Raw genomic sequence first — 19052 nt, 5'->3', positions numbered from 1 at the left:
TCCTTCATCCTTTAATGTAAGAATAAAGCATCCCTCTGGGGGCGGGAAGATGGAAAAAGCTGGTGTGATTAAAATCATTATAGAGCTGTGTCGAGGATCAGTAGAACGAGGGCATGAGTAAGACAAGACATCCGTTTGCATCTTTTTAATAGCAAGATTTCTTCATCCTGCCATCTATTGTGTGGCATACTTCCTCTGCCAATGCCAGCTCTCCCACCGTGCCTCTTCCTCCTCCTCCTCCTCCTCCTCCTCTTTTTTGCCCACCACCTCCTTACTCGCCTATTGAAATTCTGCCTGGCACACAGACACTGCCCACTCCTGGCACAAAGCTAAGAGAGAGGGAGTAGGTGGGAAAGAGAGAAAACACACACAAGAACCTGTACCAATCGTCTGGTGCCCCCTCCTCTGTGGTGTCTGTGCCAAGCATTCATCCCATCTCGCGGACGAAGGGACCGGGCAATCCAATAGGTATTTCCCTGCCTCTGCTTCCTGCGATAATCCGCTCCAAATTTTAGGAGTTTTGTTGGCAACTAAGTGTGGTGCGTGTGTGTGTTTTGGGATTTGCTAATTAATTTGTGTAAGCATTTGGAGAGGAGTAGATCTAATGAATCTTAGATCCGGTCACAGTGGGGGCGAGTAAGCTAAGGTTTTTGTTTCTATGATTTCTTTTATCTTCATTTTTTTGCACGCGTTTTTGATTTCTTTTATATAACGTAGAAGTCAGCTTTTATTTCATGTTTTGACTCCACACTGACACTGAAAGTTTGTGCAACTTGTATAATAAACCCTGGCTAACTATAGATTTCAGCAGATGTTTTAATGGCACTTAATGCCAATTTGAGAGTGGATTGTTGAGAAAATTAGAGGAAAGGACAGACTGATGTTCCCCTAGAATGTAACAATGGACATTGCAGTTAAATTGTGTTTTCTTTTTAACCTTTCAAATTTTATCTTTTTCAAATGTATCCAGTAGAAAGCTGTATAAATAGTTCAATCATTACATACCATCCTGTTTTGCTCAGGCTCCTTTTTGTTAAATTTAACAATCAGCTATTGATTTTTTTTATTTGTTTAGTTTTTTTTTATATACAGTAAAGAGTAAAACATCTGTTGAAAACTTAACTGAAGCAGACTAAATTCAAAGGTCTATGATTTACACAGGATTATGAAAACCTCAGAAGAAACATATAACTGTCACCCAGAGACACATGATTACGCTGAAGCAGGAAATTGCCTCCAGAAAAACAAATCCCGGCCAGTCACAGTAGAACGGTGTTATGAGAGGACAAGAGGGGACCAGGGCTGTGTTTCTTGGCTTGCTGCAAATGCTAATTTTCTGACATTTAGCCATAATTCTGCTCTGACAGATGCACAGATGGTCTGATCGATAGATGAGATTTACTCAGTAGGTCAGATTTCTTCCTTTTCTTCTCTGGGGTCCTCTCAGCGGCCCCTCAGGCTCGAGCAGCATTTATTTTGTAGCTGTTGACAGAGAAAATTATTTGCCCCAGCTGAGTCTAGCATACCCCTTTTTATGTGCCATAGAAAAATGCCCACAGTGTCAGACAACAGCGCCCAGCAGAGCTCACATGACATGACTGACCAAGTTTGGCCTCAGAGTTTCCAAAGCGGTCGAGGGAGCGGGATCCCTATTCTTTGCAATTAACCCACAAGCTTTTAATGTTTGGAAACTTCTTTTTTGAATGCTCATACGTGCTGTCAAATCATGATTAATTTGACCCATTTCCCCGAATACACCGTCTCACATCACAATTAGTCTGTTTGCCTCGTCCTCAAAACACAGCTCCATTCAGGGGACGTTTCTTGGCAACCAAACAGAGCTCATAGATCTGTCACTGGCATGGTGGCAGAGATGGGCATCATGCCAGCACACCCCCACCCCATTCTGTCTGTCTGGTCTTCTGTAATCAGGCTAGTGAGCTTTACTGCATGCTAACTAAAAGCTGGTCTGTACCAAGTCTCAGGGATTGTGGCCATATGCTAATTTATGCATGCAGTGAACCTTCTACCTCACGCACTGTCTCTCTGAGGTCCAGACCTGGCACTGATTCCAGGTCTCATGAACCCTGCAGGCGCTGCCATGTTAACCCACTGGCACAGTTCAGCATAAATGACAATATTTTGGCAGTTCATGGTAAGTCCATACATTTCTGGACGCCTGTGCAGTATGAGCACAACTGCAGTGACAGGGACGTGCTATATTCACGCATACTTCCTTTGTAAACTGTCCAGCTGTCTGACAAAATGTAAGTCGGTTTCCCTCTGCTTCAGCACTCGTGATCGAGTGTGTCGTCTGAGTCTTCTGGCATCATCTCAGGCTTTGGCACAAGATTCATTCTCCATAACTTGTGGAATAGCAGCTGCTCTTTCTTCATCATGAGGAAGCAGGCTCCAAAAAACAAAGAAAAAACCTGAAAGGTGGACCCTATAGTGTTGTTAAGCAGACCTAAAATGGCGGATGTGCAAGACGCCATTTTGTGTTTCCTTGTTGTGTTTTGGGGAGCAGAATCTCAGCTTTGTATTCAATCAGAGGCAGCTGGTGGAAGCCATATTCGCAGGCATCTGTGTATCTACCTCCGCCTGAGAAGCAGCAGCCAGCCTACACAGGGATAGCCCACTGGAATGAGCTCAGATTTTGGCAAAAATGGAAAAAGGATTCCTGGCACACAGTCGAGCAGTTCTCTCTCTCTTTCTCTCTCCTTTTTTTTCTTTTTCGATCACATGCCAGAGTCTCAGGAAGCCTGTGAGTTGTTTGCTGGGCTTTCACACATTAATGCTCCGACTTTCTGACGTCCGCTTACTGCTACATTGTTTGTCTACGGTAGATTTAAATGGAAAACATATTTCTGAGATGTTCGTCTTTGCCAAAGAAAGCTGAGTTGATTATTGATGATGTGCAAATTTACTAAATCACAGAGGGTCTCCTTTTGGTATGAGGTGTGTGCAAATGTTTGTCCTGATCGTAAAGACTTGTGGTCATGTTGCACGAGTGGCTCTAGCCAGAAGTTGTGATTTTGATACATTTTTAGTAAACCTTTTAAAGAAACAGACTAAAACAATGAGATAAACCTTATAATACAAGTCTACTGCTTTCTGCATTGATTATATTTGAACACATTATTTGTCAATGCTTCATACATGTACATTAATTCAAAAGATTTTTATCCAGTGTTCCCATGGTATGCATTTTAAAGATGTGTTTATTAAGATAACACTATTTTATTCTTGTTCTTTTTTTTTTCTTTTTCTTTTTTCCATGTGTACCTCTGCAGGAAAGTTGCCGTCGTGGATCTATGGTGCTGAAGCGACGTTGATGCTGTCCTTGGGGCTGAGGTAGTAGATTGAATAGTTGTGGGGTTTTGCAACCTCTTTTTTAGGTAACTATACAATCTACTGTCTTTCCCAAGGAGACAGCTGAGTCAGCCTCTCAACAACTGTCATCTCCAGATTGGCAATCATGCTGTTCAGTCCAAAAAATAACCTTTTTTTAAAAATGATATAGCTGCAGTGACTTACAGTATCATGTTCCCTGCCAGGTATACACGGTTGACTTGGGCTCTGTCGGGGTGAGGTAGTAGGTTGTATAGTTTGGTGGGTGGGACTGCACCCTGCTCAGGTGATAACTATACAGTCTATTGCCTTCCCTGAGGAGCTCACTGGACACTTTTGGATATTCAACACTCATGACTCAAGAGTGACATTTGTTCTCAGCAAAAATGAAGGAACTGAAGAGTATATGCTTGAAGGATTAATGTTTAATTCACTGCAGATCTTAGCCGAAGCTGTAACCTGCTGATGTAGATACCTGCTTATATGTACAACTCAATAAAAGCATTGTATTTTCAAACCAGCTGTCAGAAACAAATCTGTGAATGTCATGTACTTATTTGCTCACACAATTTCAATTCTGTTTGAAATGCAGCTTTTGTATTCCTCGGTACATGGCACCATCTAGTGGAGTCCTGAAGAAATGCCTGACCAATAAAGTTTGCTTTTATAAGATGGAGAATCCCAGACTGTGAAGGATTTTATACCAGCCTTCAACATCACACACTTTTTCATTTCAAACTCGACTTGGCTCCAGAATCGGCTCAGTGATAGACTTTGTGCTGAGTCCCACAAACACTCCGTTCTCATCCCCACATGTGAATTTGGATTAACTTCTTGTTACAGACCTCTGAACTCATTTGTTCTCATGGCAACAGTTTAGTTTCAGTAGGAGGCGCTTCCAAATTTGACTGTAGGCCTGCTGGATCTTTGGGATGCGGTAAGCATAGACCACAGGGTTGACCGCTGAGTTGGCGTGGGACAGGAGAATACCTGGAAGAGAATTTGATTTGTTACTATATGTGTCGTTATCTGCAAACATTTCCTCTATGAAAAAAACATGAAAGCATCTGATTAAAAAGAAAAAACATTTGCCACAGTTATCAATAGAAAATAAGCAGTGACGTGCCTGCATAAAGTGATCCCTGCGTCACGGCTTCAGGACCCTGGAACAGCAGGAAACAGTTCATCAGGTGCAGAGGCATCCAGCAGCATGCAAACAAAATGAGAACCAGAGCCAGGGAGCAGGCCAGCCTCCTCTCCCTGAGCAGGAAGGCCTGCGCTTGAGGAGGACAGCTCGTCTTCAAACGTCCTTGCAAACTCCAGAAGATTTTAGCATATAGGATAGTCATGACCAGCAGAGGAGCCATGACACATCCAAAGAAGTTGAAGTAGACCATGAAGGGGAGAGACACAACTGAGAGGAAGGTACAAGGTGGAGAAATGAAGGCAGTGGAAGACGCATTGGTGGTGTCGGAGGCTAGAGAGGTGTAGTTATGCCACCCAAACAAGGGGGTGAACCCCAGTAGACATGAGAGTATCCAACAAACGGACACAGCCAACCATGTGCGCCTCTGTGTGGCCAGAACTTTATATCTGAAAATGAGTCAGATCAGAAAGAGAGACGATCATTTCTACAAATAACACATTGCAACATGAAGGCTTTCTTCCCGTTTCAGGGGTCAGACCTCACCTGAGAGGTGTGTGCAGCCGCAGGTATCGGTCCACGGCAATAGCCAGCAGTGAAAGGACGGAGGCCTGAGTCAAAACGAGCACAATGCAGCTGAGAAGCAGGCACAGGTCAGGGGTCAGACTCACCCAGCCATCCAACAGTACAGCCAGAGGCACGGCAGCTACACCCACTAAGAAGTCAGCCACTGCCAAAGAAACCAGGAAGCTAAAAGTTGGCTCCCAAAGGGAATCCTGGATACCAGCACATACTGCACACATTACCAACAGGTTTCCAAGGCAACATGCCACTGCAATTAGCACTTCTAGTACTGTGTAGGCCACCCAAATCCATTCAGTCATCACTGCAGGTGAAGTGCAAAAACAAAAGCTGTTTAGTTTGATTGAAAATTTCCTCGACGGCAGTTCACCTTTGTGAGAAATTCCAAAGCAAAAGAAAATCCAACATAAACCTTACTTGCTCTTATTCAGTCTATTGTGGTCAGTCAGTGTCTTGGCTTCAAATAGCTAAAAAAGCAATGAACAGATTCTCTTTATATGCAAACATGAACACGCCTTTACGTACACACACATCAGGCAGGCTCTCCATGGAGACACCATCTGTAGTTCATCAGTAAGGAAAAATCCTCCTCAAACTCAGATAGATATGCCTCCAGAGTGTTACAAGATAGAACTGACAAATGTGCCTCAACAACATCTTAATACTAATTGCAATTCTACAATGCGAACGTGTTCAGTTATGAATTATAGTTTTTTTTTTATAAAGTTTTCGCTTTCGAAACATGATTCAACATCAAATTAATTAACATCAAAAATGTTATATACTGATATACATTTACATCATCAACCTCAGCTATTATCACTCACAGGCAGTAATTCATATAATACATATTTTCCTGCCAAAAGTGTTAAAATTGAAATACAGATCAACTCTGAGTCATAATTCTCCAGTAAAGGACTAGTAGCTAAAATAGTTAAATACAGTGCCTGACAGACTGAAAGTAAGAAACCAGTTACTCTCTGATGCAGTTACTGCCCGTACATGACAAGAACAAGTGTACAACAGGTATCTGAAAGGACTCTATAATAGAGGTTTAAGTTATAATCTGTGTTAAATATGCAGTGAGCCTGGGCACCATTTGTGTTTTAGCAAACATTACATATGACTCTATTATTTAACTATGAAAATGTTATGCAGTTTGACAGCTACAACAAACTTAATTGTGTTCAGTCCGTTTGTTTTCTTCTGTGAGTGAAGGGGACGGTTTCTCTTGGATGTTACTGATTAGCTAGTCGGTTTGGGCTGGTGGTTTTTAAATGCATGCCTACTTTGCATACAACTTTGGCTAAGGCCACATGACTCTGTGTGTGTGTGTGTGTGTGTGTGCGTGCAAAGCACATTTGTGTTTATTTGTCTGATATACACAACACAATGCATCTTTGTTCATGTAGACAGATCAGGACACAGATAGTCAGACAGACAAATAAGTTTGTAAAAATAATTTTGAATTTATTTGATCATGAAAAATATAACGTTGAAACAAACAGATCATGGATACAGAACCTACTTCTGTGTAAAAAATCTTTAAAAAAAAGAGAAAAAATCATATACTCTATTTGCTGGATATGTGAAATTCAGAGTTACAACAAAGAAAACCACAACTCTTATATTAAGAAGGATGACTATTCTACTTATGAAGTAGATATACTGTGATAACCTTTTAGATTTACTTAATGAATGCCAACTGACCACTCACACACAGAAGTTTGTTTCAATTTCATCATTTTTGTCATCAGTTTGATTCCAACTCCAGTACGATTCCTTTTATACAAAACTTCTGATCGACAGTCTTCTAAGTGTTGGCTTTTAAAATACTCAGTATTCATTTGTCATTAAGATGCCTTGGAATTAGAAGAAGCAGAAAAGATTAACTGATTTGTACTGACATCCTTTGTGCTCATTTTTCTTCTAAGCTGTTTTCCACTCCCTGTCATAGTATCTACACTGCAGTAGAGTCTCCTTGTAAACCTCTCAGTGTCTTCTCATCAAACCGATAGGTGAGCTTCCTCTTCACCTTGTGAATCTCACCGGTCCGGGAGTAGTTTCTCAGTGCCCGTGCCATCTTTTGGTAGGTCATGGTCTTGCGATTTCCCTTTCGACGACCCCACAGTTGCGCCAGGCTCTCCTTGTTTTGAGAGGAGAACTGAAAGGTGCCAGAGGAGGACTGGACCCACCAGATGCAGCTCCGCATTGATGGCGTCTGAAGCATCTCAAAGAGGAACTGGAACAGGCGCTCCTTCCTCTTTCCTGCCCAGGAGGAAGGGGATGTAAAAACAATCAGGACAAAGAGGTTTGGTTGGTGTAGATTTGTTGACATTTAGGCTTTTTGAGAGTTGTTAAAGCTCAGGTTTGTCTGTGAACGATGTGTATCAGAATCAGAATCAGAATCAGAAAAGGGTTTATTGCCAAGTTTTCACACGAGGAATTTGTTTTGGGGATTGGTGCAACACAATACAAATATAAAAACAAATATATAAGAGATAAAATGAAATGAAATGTATAAACAATAAAAAGTATAAACAGGAAAATAAAATGTAGACCAGAAATGTACAAAATGAGGTTTTAAAGTGCCGGGTGAGTCTGTACAATGTTGTATGTTGTTATACCTGTTAATGGTGCGAGAGGTGAGGAGTTTCTGTCCTTCCCATCTCCCCTGTCAGGGGGTGGGGATGGTGAATCTTGGTAATCCTGATACTGGGAGCTGCTAGACTGTGAATCGGAGTCGATGTATGCAGGTGCTTCATAAGAGTATGGAATGTGCTCCTGAAGCAAACACAGGTGAAATGATATACATTATTTAGTGTCATAAATCATAAATAAAACCATATAGCTTGCCTTTTTAAATCCATTCTTCAAGTGACCAGGTGAAACAGTGATATCTTTTAGTTTTTTGCGATAGAAAACACAATGAAGCTTGAATTTTTCTTGGAGGTTGAGGTTCTTGAACTCACCCACTGGTTGTCATGCGGACTAGGCCAGACTGGGTGGTGTGGTGGTACTTTGTATTCCTCGTTTGGAGTGTGATAACCACAGTGCCACTCATAAGGATGCTGGCCTGACCAGCTATTCTCTGTGGAGAGACAGACGATTATATAAACAACAGTCACTAACATCGCACATGTGGACTTCCAGTGCCATAATGCTAACCTATAATCCTGGTGTCCTGGTAGGTTTGTTGGCCCATGGTGGTTATAGATGATGCAGGTGTGTGAGCAGGGTGGACTTCCAGGGAATGTTCCTGTAGATACTCCTCAATGACTTCAAGATCCACTTCGGGGCATGCGGACGAACCCACTCCACTCCAGGCCCCTCGGGCTCCACCCAGTTTGATCCCAGTAACGTAAGGCATCTGGCAGACACGGAGCGGGGCAGAAGCTTGACCTAAGGTGCTCCCACTAATCAGCATTGTGTGTGCAGTGTTGCATTTATCTTGTCTGTCAGTAAAAGCCGGAGGTGATACCAGACTAAACACCTGTTGTTTTATCTACCTAAATGATAACCCATTGTTTGGTTTTACTAACCTATCAATTTTAAATGAGGTCTGCTTTTTTATGAAGTATGAATTTCCATATTCTATATGTTACTATGATGCAGAACTGATTCTTGATATAGGACTCATCTACATTATAGTTTAATTATACATTCATTAAAAACATAAATGAACATTTATAAAATGCAGCCTATTTTGAGCTGTGTGCTTCAGGGTTTGTGTGTTGGAAAGGAGCCATAAAACAACATCCTGACTATGTGTATTTTAGTTTGACTGGCAAATTTATGCAAGTGTTTGCTTTTTCATCTGAATAGATAACATTCATGTGACACTGATGTGCATTTATAACACTTTCTCTTAAAAATAAAAATAACCATGTATCCTCTAGACAACATTCCTAGTATATATATATATATATATATATATATATATATATATATATATATATATATATATATAAAAAGGCACAATCATAAAGCACAATCATAAAGTAGAATTTGACTCACCGTCTCCATTTCTGTCAACATAGTTAAAGGATGACCTAGAAAGAAAAAACACACTCTACAGATACCAGAATCAAACTTTAAAACTTGAACAAAGAAGTGAAAGTTGCTGTGGCTTACACTTCTCTAACTTCAAGAGTCATTTGACAGAAAAAGAATGAAAAAGTTCAATGAATGAGCATAATGAAGAATGTCTGTACCTTATTCAGTTTGAGGTGCACTCCTATGTCTGACACAGTATTAGTATTATCCTCAGGCTTGGGGTGGTAGTTAAACAAGAACCTGAACGCTCACCTGTATGATGCTCCGCCACTTGGATGTCATCTCCTTTATAGTTGTTGTACACACGCCCTCCTTCCCTCTCTCAGTGGCCAGTGAGTGTTTGAGTGGGTGCGGTTTTGAAAAATAAAGGGTAATTCTAACTCTTTGCTGATATGTTTTTTTCCCCCCCATCAAGGTTTACCGTACATGGATGAAAACCTGTTGTTTGGATTCACTGCACGTACATCAATTTTAAATGAGGTTGGCTTTTCTGTGCAGTATGAATTTCAATATTCTCCATTCTGTTTCTGTCTATGTTCACGAAGGAAATTCGTCTTTAGGCTTCAACCCCACATGACTAACACATAGTGCACTCCATGTTTTGTAACGTGGAAATCTGTGGAATTTGTGGAAATCAAAGCGTGTGTTATATCTGTGGTTTCTTATCATTGCATTTGCCACAGTAAAGGCAGTGTGGTGGGTATTGATGTGTAATCATGGAATTAAACAGGATAACTAGATAAATTAAAGAGTCAATGGACCGAGATCCCAGTCTTCCATCTAGAATGCAGATATGTTTAAAAAGAAATATGATAAAAACTCTGGACACATTTGCTTCTCTCCATTACTTGCCTTTATGCTATTGTTGTTATGGCAGTACTGCAGCTCATTTTGCTAACAGGGTGCTAAAGTTTATAATACAGCCAAGCTATTTTTAGGATTTTGCAAAGTACAAAAGCACATGAACAGAAGTCTTACCCTACATTATCTTTTGTTGGTTCTAAATGCAAGTGGAGAAAGTTAATGTTAAATACATCACAAAGACAGTTGGGCAAAAAAGTATTTAGTCAGACACCAGTTGTGCAAGTTCTCCCACTTAAAAAGATGAGAGGCCTGTAATTTTCATCACAGGTAAATCTCAACTCTAAGAGACAAAATGAAAAAAAGAATATCCAGAAAAATCACATTGTCTGATTTTTAAAGATCTATTTGCAAATTGAAAAATAAGTATTTGGTCAATAACAAAAGTTAATCTCAATACTTTGTTATATACCCTTTGTTTTGCAATGACAGAGGTCAAATGTTTTCTGTAAGTCTTCACCAGGTTTTCACACACTGTCGATTTTTGGTCCATTCCTCCATGCATATCTCCTGTAGAGCAGTGATGTTTTGGGGCTGTCGCTGGGCAACACGGACTTTCAACTCCCTCCAAAGATTTTCTATGGGGTTGAGATCTGGAGACTGGCTAGGCCACTCCAGGACCTTGAAATGTTTCTTACGAAGCCACTCCTTCGTTACCTGGGTGGTGTGTTTGGGATCATTGTCATGCTGAAAGACCCAGCCACGTTTCATCTTCAATGCCCTTAATGATGGAAGGAGGTTTTCACTCAAAATCTCACGATACATGGCCCCACTCATTCTTTCCCTTACATGGATCAGTTGTCCTGGTCCCTTTGTAGAAAAACATCCCCAAAGCATGATGTTTCCACCCCCATGCTTCACAGTAGGTCTGGTGTTCTTTGGATGCAACTCAGCTTTCTTTCTCCTCCAAACACGACAAGTTGTGTTTCTACCAAGAAAGTTCTATTTTTCTCCCAATCCTCTTCTGCATCATCCAAATGCTCTCTGGCAAACTTCAGACGGGTTTGGACATGTACTGTCTTAAGCAGGAGGACACGTCTGGCACTGCAGGATCTGAGTCCCTGGCAGCGTAGTGTGTTACTGATGGTGCCTTTGTTACTTTGGTCCCAGCTCTCTGCAGGTCATTCACTAGGTCCCCGTGTGGTTCTGGGATTTTTACTCACCGTTCTTGTGATCATTTTTACCCCACGGGGTGAGATCTAACGTGGAGCCCCAGATCGAAGGAGATTATCAGTGGTCTTGTATGTCTTCCATTTTCTAATAATTGCTCCCACAGTTGATTTCTTCACACCAAGCTGCTTACCTATTGCAGATTCAGTCTTCTCAGCCTGGTGCAGGTCTACAATGTTGTTTCTCACGTCCTTTGACAGCTCTTTGGTCTTGGCCATAGTGGAGTTTGGAGTGTGACTGTTTGAGCTTGTGGACAAGTGTCTTTTATACTGATAACCAGTTAAAACAGGTGCCATTAATACAGGTAACGAGTGGAGGACAGAGGAGCCTCTTAAAGAAGAAGTTACAGGTCTGTGAAAGCCAGAAATCTTGCAATTTACCAATTGATTCAGTACAAATCCTACAATGTGATTTCCTGGATTCTTTCCCCCGATTCTGTCTCTCATAGTTGAAGTTTACCTATGATGAAAATTAAAGGCCTCTCATCTTTTTAAGTGGGAGAACTTGCACAATTGGTGGCTGACTAAATACCTTTTTGCCCCACTGTACATCAAAAACACTAAAAAATGATAAACTCCTCCACATTTACATGAGTTATGACTGTTTTTTTTAAGCCATTTGCTAAAAAAAACAACAATCAAATGCTAAAGAAGGTAGGAAAAATTTACTTTTAAGTGTCCCATAACCATTATGATTAGGACCTCTGGCCAAACTAACAGCAATAGAAGGTTTATTCATCATCAGCTCTGCTTAGCACAGCATGAGCATATATTCATCTGATTTCTTGATAATTTATCACATTTATTACTTCTAAAGGGATGGATATTGTAACAAACTACTATGTTAGTGAACAGCCCTTTAACGCCATGTAAACAATAGGAAGGAAGCTGACAGAGGATTGCACCACACTAGAGGTTTAGTGCACGCAATGACGTTTGGATCAGTTCACGCTTCATGTATGCTACATTGTCCTTCATAACTGACCTTGTTCCTTTTTTACTGTTTGAGTGTGTTATTAAATCAGACGTAGATTCCACCACACAAGTGACAGTGCAGCATGTCTCTTTTTGGCTGGCTTTACGTAGCTGAGGCATTTCCCCAAACGTATTTCGGTAACTTGTCAACCAGATGGACTCGAAAAGTCAGTTGTGTAAGCGAACATATACAAAGCATAAACTGATGAATAGCAACATTTTGCTGTCTGGGTTTTGGAGCTCACGAGACAAAACCAAAGCTTGAAAATTTGACAAAGTTTTTTAGGACGTAAAGTAAAAGTGAAAAAACTTTTTCAGGGCCAGAAATAATTTTATAACACTACAGCTTGTGTTCAGTCGTTGTCTTGAGATTATAAAATGCATTTTTCCTTGTAAAACTGAAAAGGATGGCTCAAACACACAGAGATTGGTTTACTCTTCCTGTCTGTGTGCGGGACGATGAACCTGCATTCATGTAGGTTAATCAGTCTTACAACATGCACACTAATTCATTTTTTTTTTTTTTTACTTATTAGCAAGTCAGTTGGTGGTGTTTTTAAAAAGTTTTTAATGCATGCCAAATTTGGCACATTTGTGTATCTGGATGTGGTCCAAGATCATTTGTGTTTATCTGCTGCCGTGCACAATACAATGCATCTTTGTTCATCTTTTTGAGTAAAAGTGTCAGGGTAATTCTGTGTTGAACTGATAACACGTTTATGGTTTTTCTGTGAGAAGTGCTTAAATTAAGCATATAAATGCTAACAAATGCACATTTACTATATATATATATATATGTATATATATAATTTTTTATTTTTATTTTTTTAATTGATTTTTTTTATTTATTTGTGGACTGATAGTAACAATTAACTAGCATATGGAGCCAGCAGCTTGTGAGCTCTTTATAAAGATGATCTTGATATATACACCCAGCGTTTTACGCCTGGGTTATCATGCTATCATAATAAAACCTCAGACTGCATTTACAGGAATGAGACCTCTAACTTGTCATTGTTTACTGTATAAATTCATTATACTGAAATATTATTGTGGTTATCTGAATTGTAAAACATTAAGATACACAAAGATCATCAGTATGACCCAATATGTCAATATGTAGAAGACAGAAATCGTTTGGTTGGATTTCCGAGTGTTTTACTGGTTTGGCTTTCATGTGATTATTACACTTTATTTTGAAAAGGCTCTGAAGCTCTGGACCTCATCAATGAAAATGTATTCATGCATCAACTGAAATAATAGTGCTAACGATTTGTATGACATCATGAAGAATAATATAATTAATTACTTGCATGCACTACATGACAGTATAAAACATTGTTGCTTTAATTAATTCTTTTTGTACACTTTTGCTTACTCTCTGTCATGTTTGCTTCTGTTCAGTCAAAGACTTTATAGCTTTTACGCTCCTACACTCTACTTCCTTAAATGATGAATCTGACCATGAAGCTGTTGGTTTGGCACTGAAGTTAAATTCAGAATCTACTAACCTAATGTACAAGATGGCAGATACATCTATAGATCACAAATAAAACCATGAAGCATGTTTTAATTTGTACGATAAGTTAGTGCTTCTATAATTTCATTCGCTAAGCACACTGGGCTACATGTTACAACGTATGCCCCCACCTGTAAACGATATAATTCTTATTTTTATGACCTGACTATGTCAAGATTCAGTGATACAAAGACAAAAACGGCTCAATTACCTCAGTCTTTTTTACAACCAGTTATTTATTTATTTTTAAGCAGCCATATTCTGAACTCACTCAAATGTCACGGTTCAGGTCTAAAGTCCAAATTAAAGCCTTCATGTCTGCAATTCCAGACACAGACACGAATGAGCTGACGTAAAATACAGAGACAGCTTAAAATTTCACAGGCTTTTTAAAGAAAGAACTTGGAAGGTTAGGAATTATTTTAAAATTGTAAATTTAAATTGTTTTAAAAATTGTGAAATAAAATTTCTTGTTAGCTTGCTAAGATTCTCCACAGTATACTGAATGAATGATGAATATGAGGGTACTGGAAGAAACCGATTTAAGTTAGCACAAGGACTTACTGTTAGCTGCCTGTCATTTATTAAGAGTCTGGACAATCTGGACAAGTTGCTAATGCAGACCCATCTCATATCTTCTGTTCATCAGTAAGGTTATTGAAAAAGCTGTGTTTCAACAGTTAAATACCTTCTTAACTCCAACCAACCGCTTTGACATCTTCCAATCCGGTTTTCGTGCTCACCACAGCAGTCAGTACGTGCACATGCAGCGATTCAAGGTGGTTGGAGATCTGATCAGATAATGACATGCAGAAGATTGGATCAACTTGTCTGATTACACATGCTGTTCTGAGATCAGACTGAATCAGATTGAATAAACCACTGTAACCAGAGCATGGCTGACTCCGTGACGCTAGGTGGCGCTGTACCCGAGGTAACCATGGTAACCATTTCAACAAAGAGCCACTTCCGGTTGACCTCCGCTTAACAACAAGGAAAGGAAAAAGTGCATTCTAAGGGCCAATCCCAATTCTCCTTCACTCGCCCTTCTTTTCTCCACTCGCACTTCTTTTCTTCCCTAACCCCTAAAAAAGAAGGGGGATATTTTAGGGCACTTGAGATCTAGGGCACTTGGCCCAGGTGCCTGTCCCATTTCTCCTACTCCCCCTCGTTTTCATCCCTAACCTGATCAGGAAGCAGAGAGCCAAAAGCTGTTTTAATTTCAGCTGTAGCGCTGTTAATATGGCACTTTATTAAGTTTTAATATTTTTTCAGGTATAAAGGTAACCTTAAGATCCGCAACCGGGGCTCAGTTTATCCAAATAACGCCTGTTAAGAAATTTGACCCGATGTTTTCGGAGATGAGAAGAGCCGCCGCCCCCGGGGAGCAGCCTCAGCTCACAGCCCGAGAAGAGACGTGTCCGCCGGGTCAAGCTGCTGCGTCAGCCCCGGGAGAGAAACTCTCTCTGGGACGCTGCTCTGTTGAGAATCACGCCGGCTGAAATAAATCATTTAGGAAGATGTTGGTTTAATAGATGAAATCTAACAGTTGTAGCTACGCCTGTTAAGAAATTTGCTCCGAAATTTTGAGATTTCTGTCTGCCGGCTCCGGAGTTTATGCCGCGTTCCATTTACCTCGGAAATCGGAAGTGGGAACTGGGAATGGCAGCCATCTTGGAATGGTAACTCGGGGGTGGTGAAGACTCTCCCACTTTCCCAGTGGGAAACCCCACTTCGAGGGGCGTTCCAGTTGAAAATTCCGACTGGGGACTGGGAAATCCCCACTTCCGAGGATAAATGGAACGCGGCATTAGGTCCGCGTTAAATAGACGCAGCCTACGGCGTAGGGTACGGCGTATTTTGTTTTTTTTTATGCCACAGTTTGCAGATTGATTGTTGATGCGTGGGCTAACGTGTCTGCTGGGATTATTTTGCAAGCTTTTGCAAAAGCGTGCATTTCCGAGGCACCGCACCGCACGGCACGGAACGTGACTCTGACAGCGAGGAATTCGGACTGGCACAGCTGATTTAGCGGAGCTCTTTAATGCAGAAACAGAGGATGAGACTTAATGGGTTTGATTAATGTAAAAACTGAAATAAAGTAGCCTACAATCAAACAAGCTCCCGCTGTATTTTTAAATACGCACACTCCTGTGCTTGTGTGTGTGTGTGTTCTTGTGTGTGTGCCGTTTCGGTCGGTGCGCCGTGTGTGTTTTAAATACAGAAATGACACAAGACTGAGGCTATGCCTTTTCACACGGCGCCCGTATGGTCGCGAAAATACAGTATTTATATATGAAATGTCAGAATAGGAAATATTTTGACAACACCCCTGAAGCAGTCACACGACACCCCAGGGAGCTACTACTGAGCAGCGTTGCGTCGTCTCCTTTCACTTCCGGGTGAATCCCCTCCCCCGGGGGAAAACCCCACCCGGGGGAAATTCTCGAGCATGCGCAGACTGTAATATCCATGTCCGCGTACACATGGCATTAACAAGGCGGTTGCGACTGGCTTATCTAGGTGCTGCAAGCGGGTTGATGAATCCAGTCTGATCAGATTACTTGACTGACTTAAGGTGTTCACATGCAGTTTAAAAGTCAGTACGATGTGTGCAAATGATCTCCAACCAGCTTGAATCGCTGCATGTGCACGTACTGAGAGGGCCCTTGTCAAGGTGTTCAATGACATCCACATAAATACCACAGTGCTGGTTTAATTGGACTGCAGCGCAGCGTTAACCATGGTATATTGCCAGAGCGATTGGAGAATTGAGTCAGACTTTCTAGCACAGTACTTGTATGGTCTGAGTCTTACTTAAAGGACAGGGATTACTTTGTGTCAATAGGTAACTTTACATCGGAATCAACAAAAATTACATGTGGAGTTCCCAAAGGTTCTATCCTAGGACCCCTCCTTAACCCCCCCCCGCGTTAATTTGAGACCTGCGTTTATTAATCTTCAACCCAAATTTTATTGTGTGTCTTCTATCTAGACCGCTAGCGCTAGCTGCAAACGGTTTCTCGTTGTCAGCTATGATCTGATACAACTCTTTCCCATTACTCAAATAATCATCCGCAACTCACGGTGGTGTCTGGCACGCTCGTGAAGCATCCAAGGCAAGCTAAGGGAAAAGAGAAAGGCAAAAGGAAAGGAGGGGAAAAGAGGTGAGCGAAGAGCTAGAGGCTACAAGCTCACCTCTTTTGTCCTTCTTTTTTTTGCCTTGTTTTTGATACACAGCTGCTCAACTTCATATCCCGTTATCAGTGACTCTAAACTCTAAAACTCTAAAATTAAATAAATAGTCACGCACTTTTCAATTCGTTCAAGGTTATCTGTTGGTGTCAATGTAGGATATATTTGCATAAGGTAGAATACTTTTTTGGCGACCAGAAAAATAATCTTTAACCCAGCCTTTATTCGGGATGGGCGTTTAATATAAAAGATATTTTGCTACACCCGATAATTGGGACTCTGCCTTTATTTAAAGTTTTACGGTACATGCTTCCGGTAGCTCCAATAATAATAAACAACAAGATAAGTTACCATAATAATAATGGATTACATTTATACAGAGCTTTTCTGCCCACTCAAAGAAGACATATGCTCAGAATGGTTCCATTACTCATTCACTCCTCAATCATACTCAGTGGTGGTTAACTCCAGACTGACAGAAATGTTGCAGCCAATCCATGCCTAACGGCCTCTCCGACCACCACCAGTACTATTCATACACATTCATACACCTGTGATGCCCTCACTGTTTTGCTCAACCCATTTGTTTACAGCTGCCTTCGACTGAATTATTCAAACTATTCTGAATTTTACTTTAAACAAACACATTTTTGTACTTAATTGTAATTCTAGTTGAAATGTTCTTTATTCTGCCATTGACCTGTTACTTTTCTTTCTCCTCTCTTCACTTTTCATATTTTTGGAGGATAGCTGCAGCTAGCATTTTAAGCTAGGGTGTTATTCACAATGCTACAAAACGATGCTTGAAATGTTTGATTTTGTATGACACAGTTTATGTAGTACATGAAACATCTGACGGATTACTGCAGCATTCAAGTAATGGACGCTAATGGCAGGTGTCGATTAAATGTGGCAAATCCCATCGTATGCATCCCATTAATTTTCTATGAAAAGCAGGAGGCATGGGGCCCTGGATAGCTCAGTGGGTTGAGCGGGCACCATTTGTAGAGGCTGTAGTCCTCGTACGGGCAGCAGAGGTTCGAGTCCTGGCCTGTCGCTCTATACTGCAATGCCCCCCCCCTCTCTCTCTGCCCATTTCCTGTCTACCTACTTTCTCAAGAAAGGCAACTAGTGCCACAAAAACCTTTTTGTTCTAGTGCTTATCATTGGTCATAGACAAACTTTAGCAAATTCAAAAAAACAAACTCAGCAAGTCTGATTTTAAACAACAATGTTAATGGCTTCCTATCCAGCACCCTGTAAGAGGTGTGTGATAAGTTATCAGGCTCGCGGTGATATCTGCAGCTGGTAAAAGCTGCAGAAACTTTGTGGCTTAATGGTAGCATTTCCTATTTCTTTTATGCCTTTATTCATGTTGGAAGCGTGAAAAACTGTATTCCATTTTCAGTTCTGTTTTACAAACTGTTCTGTGACCTGCTATGGTAGTTATTGAGTGTCATCTTTGCATGAAAATGAATTAAAACATAAACTTTACCTTAGTGAATAGGAGCTAGAACCTCCAAATGTATGGAGGACCCAATTAAAAATAAAAGCAGAAATATATAAATGCATATACATGCATTTCTTGTTTTTACATTCCATCGTCTCCTCTTTTTACTTGACCATATGCATTCCTGCCTCATTATGCAAATGAGGAGGGTTGCCCTTCTTGGTCCCGCTCCTCTTCTATTGGTCAATAAACAGGAAGAAGCAGGATTGCGCCAAAATTAAGATTATTAGTTAGTTATTTCAGCTTGGTTTAGTTCATGCTAACCTATTAAGCTAATTAGCATTACTTTGCATTCATTCAAAACAATATTTGAAATGAGTAAAGTCTTAAAAAAGAAGACGGGTACAATTTCAATTGCAAGGGACCCTCAATGAGCCAGCACTGAATGACTGCAGCCTTGCAGTCCATCTGGCCTTTGTTGCAGCTAGGTCCACGACCGAGGAGCTGCAGGACCTCTTGTTTCAAAAGTTGCTGCAGTGGCAACATCAGAAATGACCAGGGGCTCTTTGACGGCCCTATTGCAGACTTGGAGGCAGAGTTCCTGTGTGGATCTCGGATTTCAAATAGGCTACCTATTGTTTTGGTGGAAACGGCAATGTCCCCATATTGGACAATAATCATTGCCACAGTTACTTTGAGCCATTTCACATAAGTAAAGGATTTCAGCAGCTAATAATAATCACAAGTAAA

The 19052-nt window shown here is 40.8% G+C and overlaps 2 protein-coding genes across 3 annotated transcripts; both read right to left on the bottom strand.

Annotated features, from left to right (window-relative positions):
* Nucleotides 1-3764: 3764 nt before the first annotated feature.
* On the bottom strand, nucleotides 3765-5379 carry LOC133456466 (adenosine receptor A3-like). The gene is made up of 3 exons (XM_061734946.1): nucleotides 5042-5379; nucleotides 4478-4944; nucleotides 3765-4341 (listed from the first exon to the last, which is right to left on the bottom strand). Exons 1-3 carry the CDS (start codon nucleotides 5377-5379, stop codon nucleotides 4205-4207), a joined length of 942 nt encoding a protein of 313 aa, XP_061590930.1. The 3' UTR covers nucleotides 3765-4204.
* A 1185-nt stretch (nucleotides 5380-6564) lies between these two features.
* Nucleotides 6565-9390, bottom strand: LOC133456465 (transcription factor Spi-B-like). 2 transcript variants are annotated; one of them, XM_061734945.1, is made up of 6 exons: nucleotides 9292-9390; nucleotides 9095-9129; nucleotides 8246-8447; nucleotides 8050-8168; nucleotides 7705-7861; nucleotides 6565-7345 (listed from the first exon to the last, which is right to left on the bottom strand). In XM_061734945.1, the coding sequence occupies exons 2-6, from the start codon at nucleotides 9113-9115 to the stop codon at nucleotides 7038-7040; spliced, it is 807 nt and encodes a 268-aa protein (XP_061590929.1). In that variant the 5' UTR covers nucleotides 9116-9129; nucleotides 9292-9390; the 3' UTR covers nucleotides 6565-7037. The 2 variants fall into 2 exon arrangements, with proteins under 2 accessions (XP_061590929.1, XP_061590928.1); XM_061734944.1 differs by lacking the exons at nucleotides 9095-9129; nucleotides 9292-9390 and having other exon boundaries at nucleotides 8246-8962.
* Nucleotides 9391-19052: the final 9662 nt, after the last annotated feature.

Source organism: Cololabis saira, chromosome 12, assembly GCF_033807715.1.
Source record: "Cololabis saira isolate AMF1-May2022 chromosome 12, fColSai1.1, whole genome shotgun sequence".
Taxonomy (NCBI): domain Eukaryota; kingdom Metazoa; phylum Chordata; class Actinopteri; order Beloniformes; family Belonidae; genus Cololabis; species Cololabis saira.
The sequence above is the reverse complement of the archived record's forward strand: the minus strand, read 5'-3'. Positions and strand labels throughout refer to the sequence as shown.

Coding starts and splice junctions, on each gene's coding strand:
- LOC133456466 (XM_061734946.1), bottom strand. CDS start 5,379: ATGACTGAATGGATTTGGGTGGCCTACACAGTACTAGAAGTGCTAATT. Junction 4,945..5,041: donor CGGCTGCACACACCTCTCAG/GTGAGGTCTGAC, acceptor ACTCATTTTCAG/ATATAAAGTTCTGGCCACAC. Junction 4,342..4,477: donor GCAGGGATCACTTTATGCAG/GCACGTCACTGC, acceptor ATTCTCTTCCAG/GTATTCTCCTGTCCCACGCC.
- LOC133456465 (XM_061734944.1), bottom strand. CDS start 8,504: ATGCTGATTAGTGGGAGCACCTTAGGTCAAGCTTCTGCCCCGCTCCGT. Junction 8,169..8,245: donor CCAGGACACCAGGATTATAG/GTTAGCATTATG, acceptor GTCTCTCCACAG/AGAATAGCTGGTCAGGCCAG. Junction 7,346..7,704: donor ACCTCTCGCACCATTAACAG/GTATAACAACAT, acceptor CCTCCTGGGCAG/GAAAGAGGAAGGAGCGCCTG.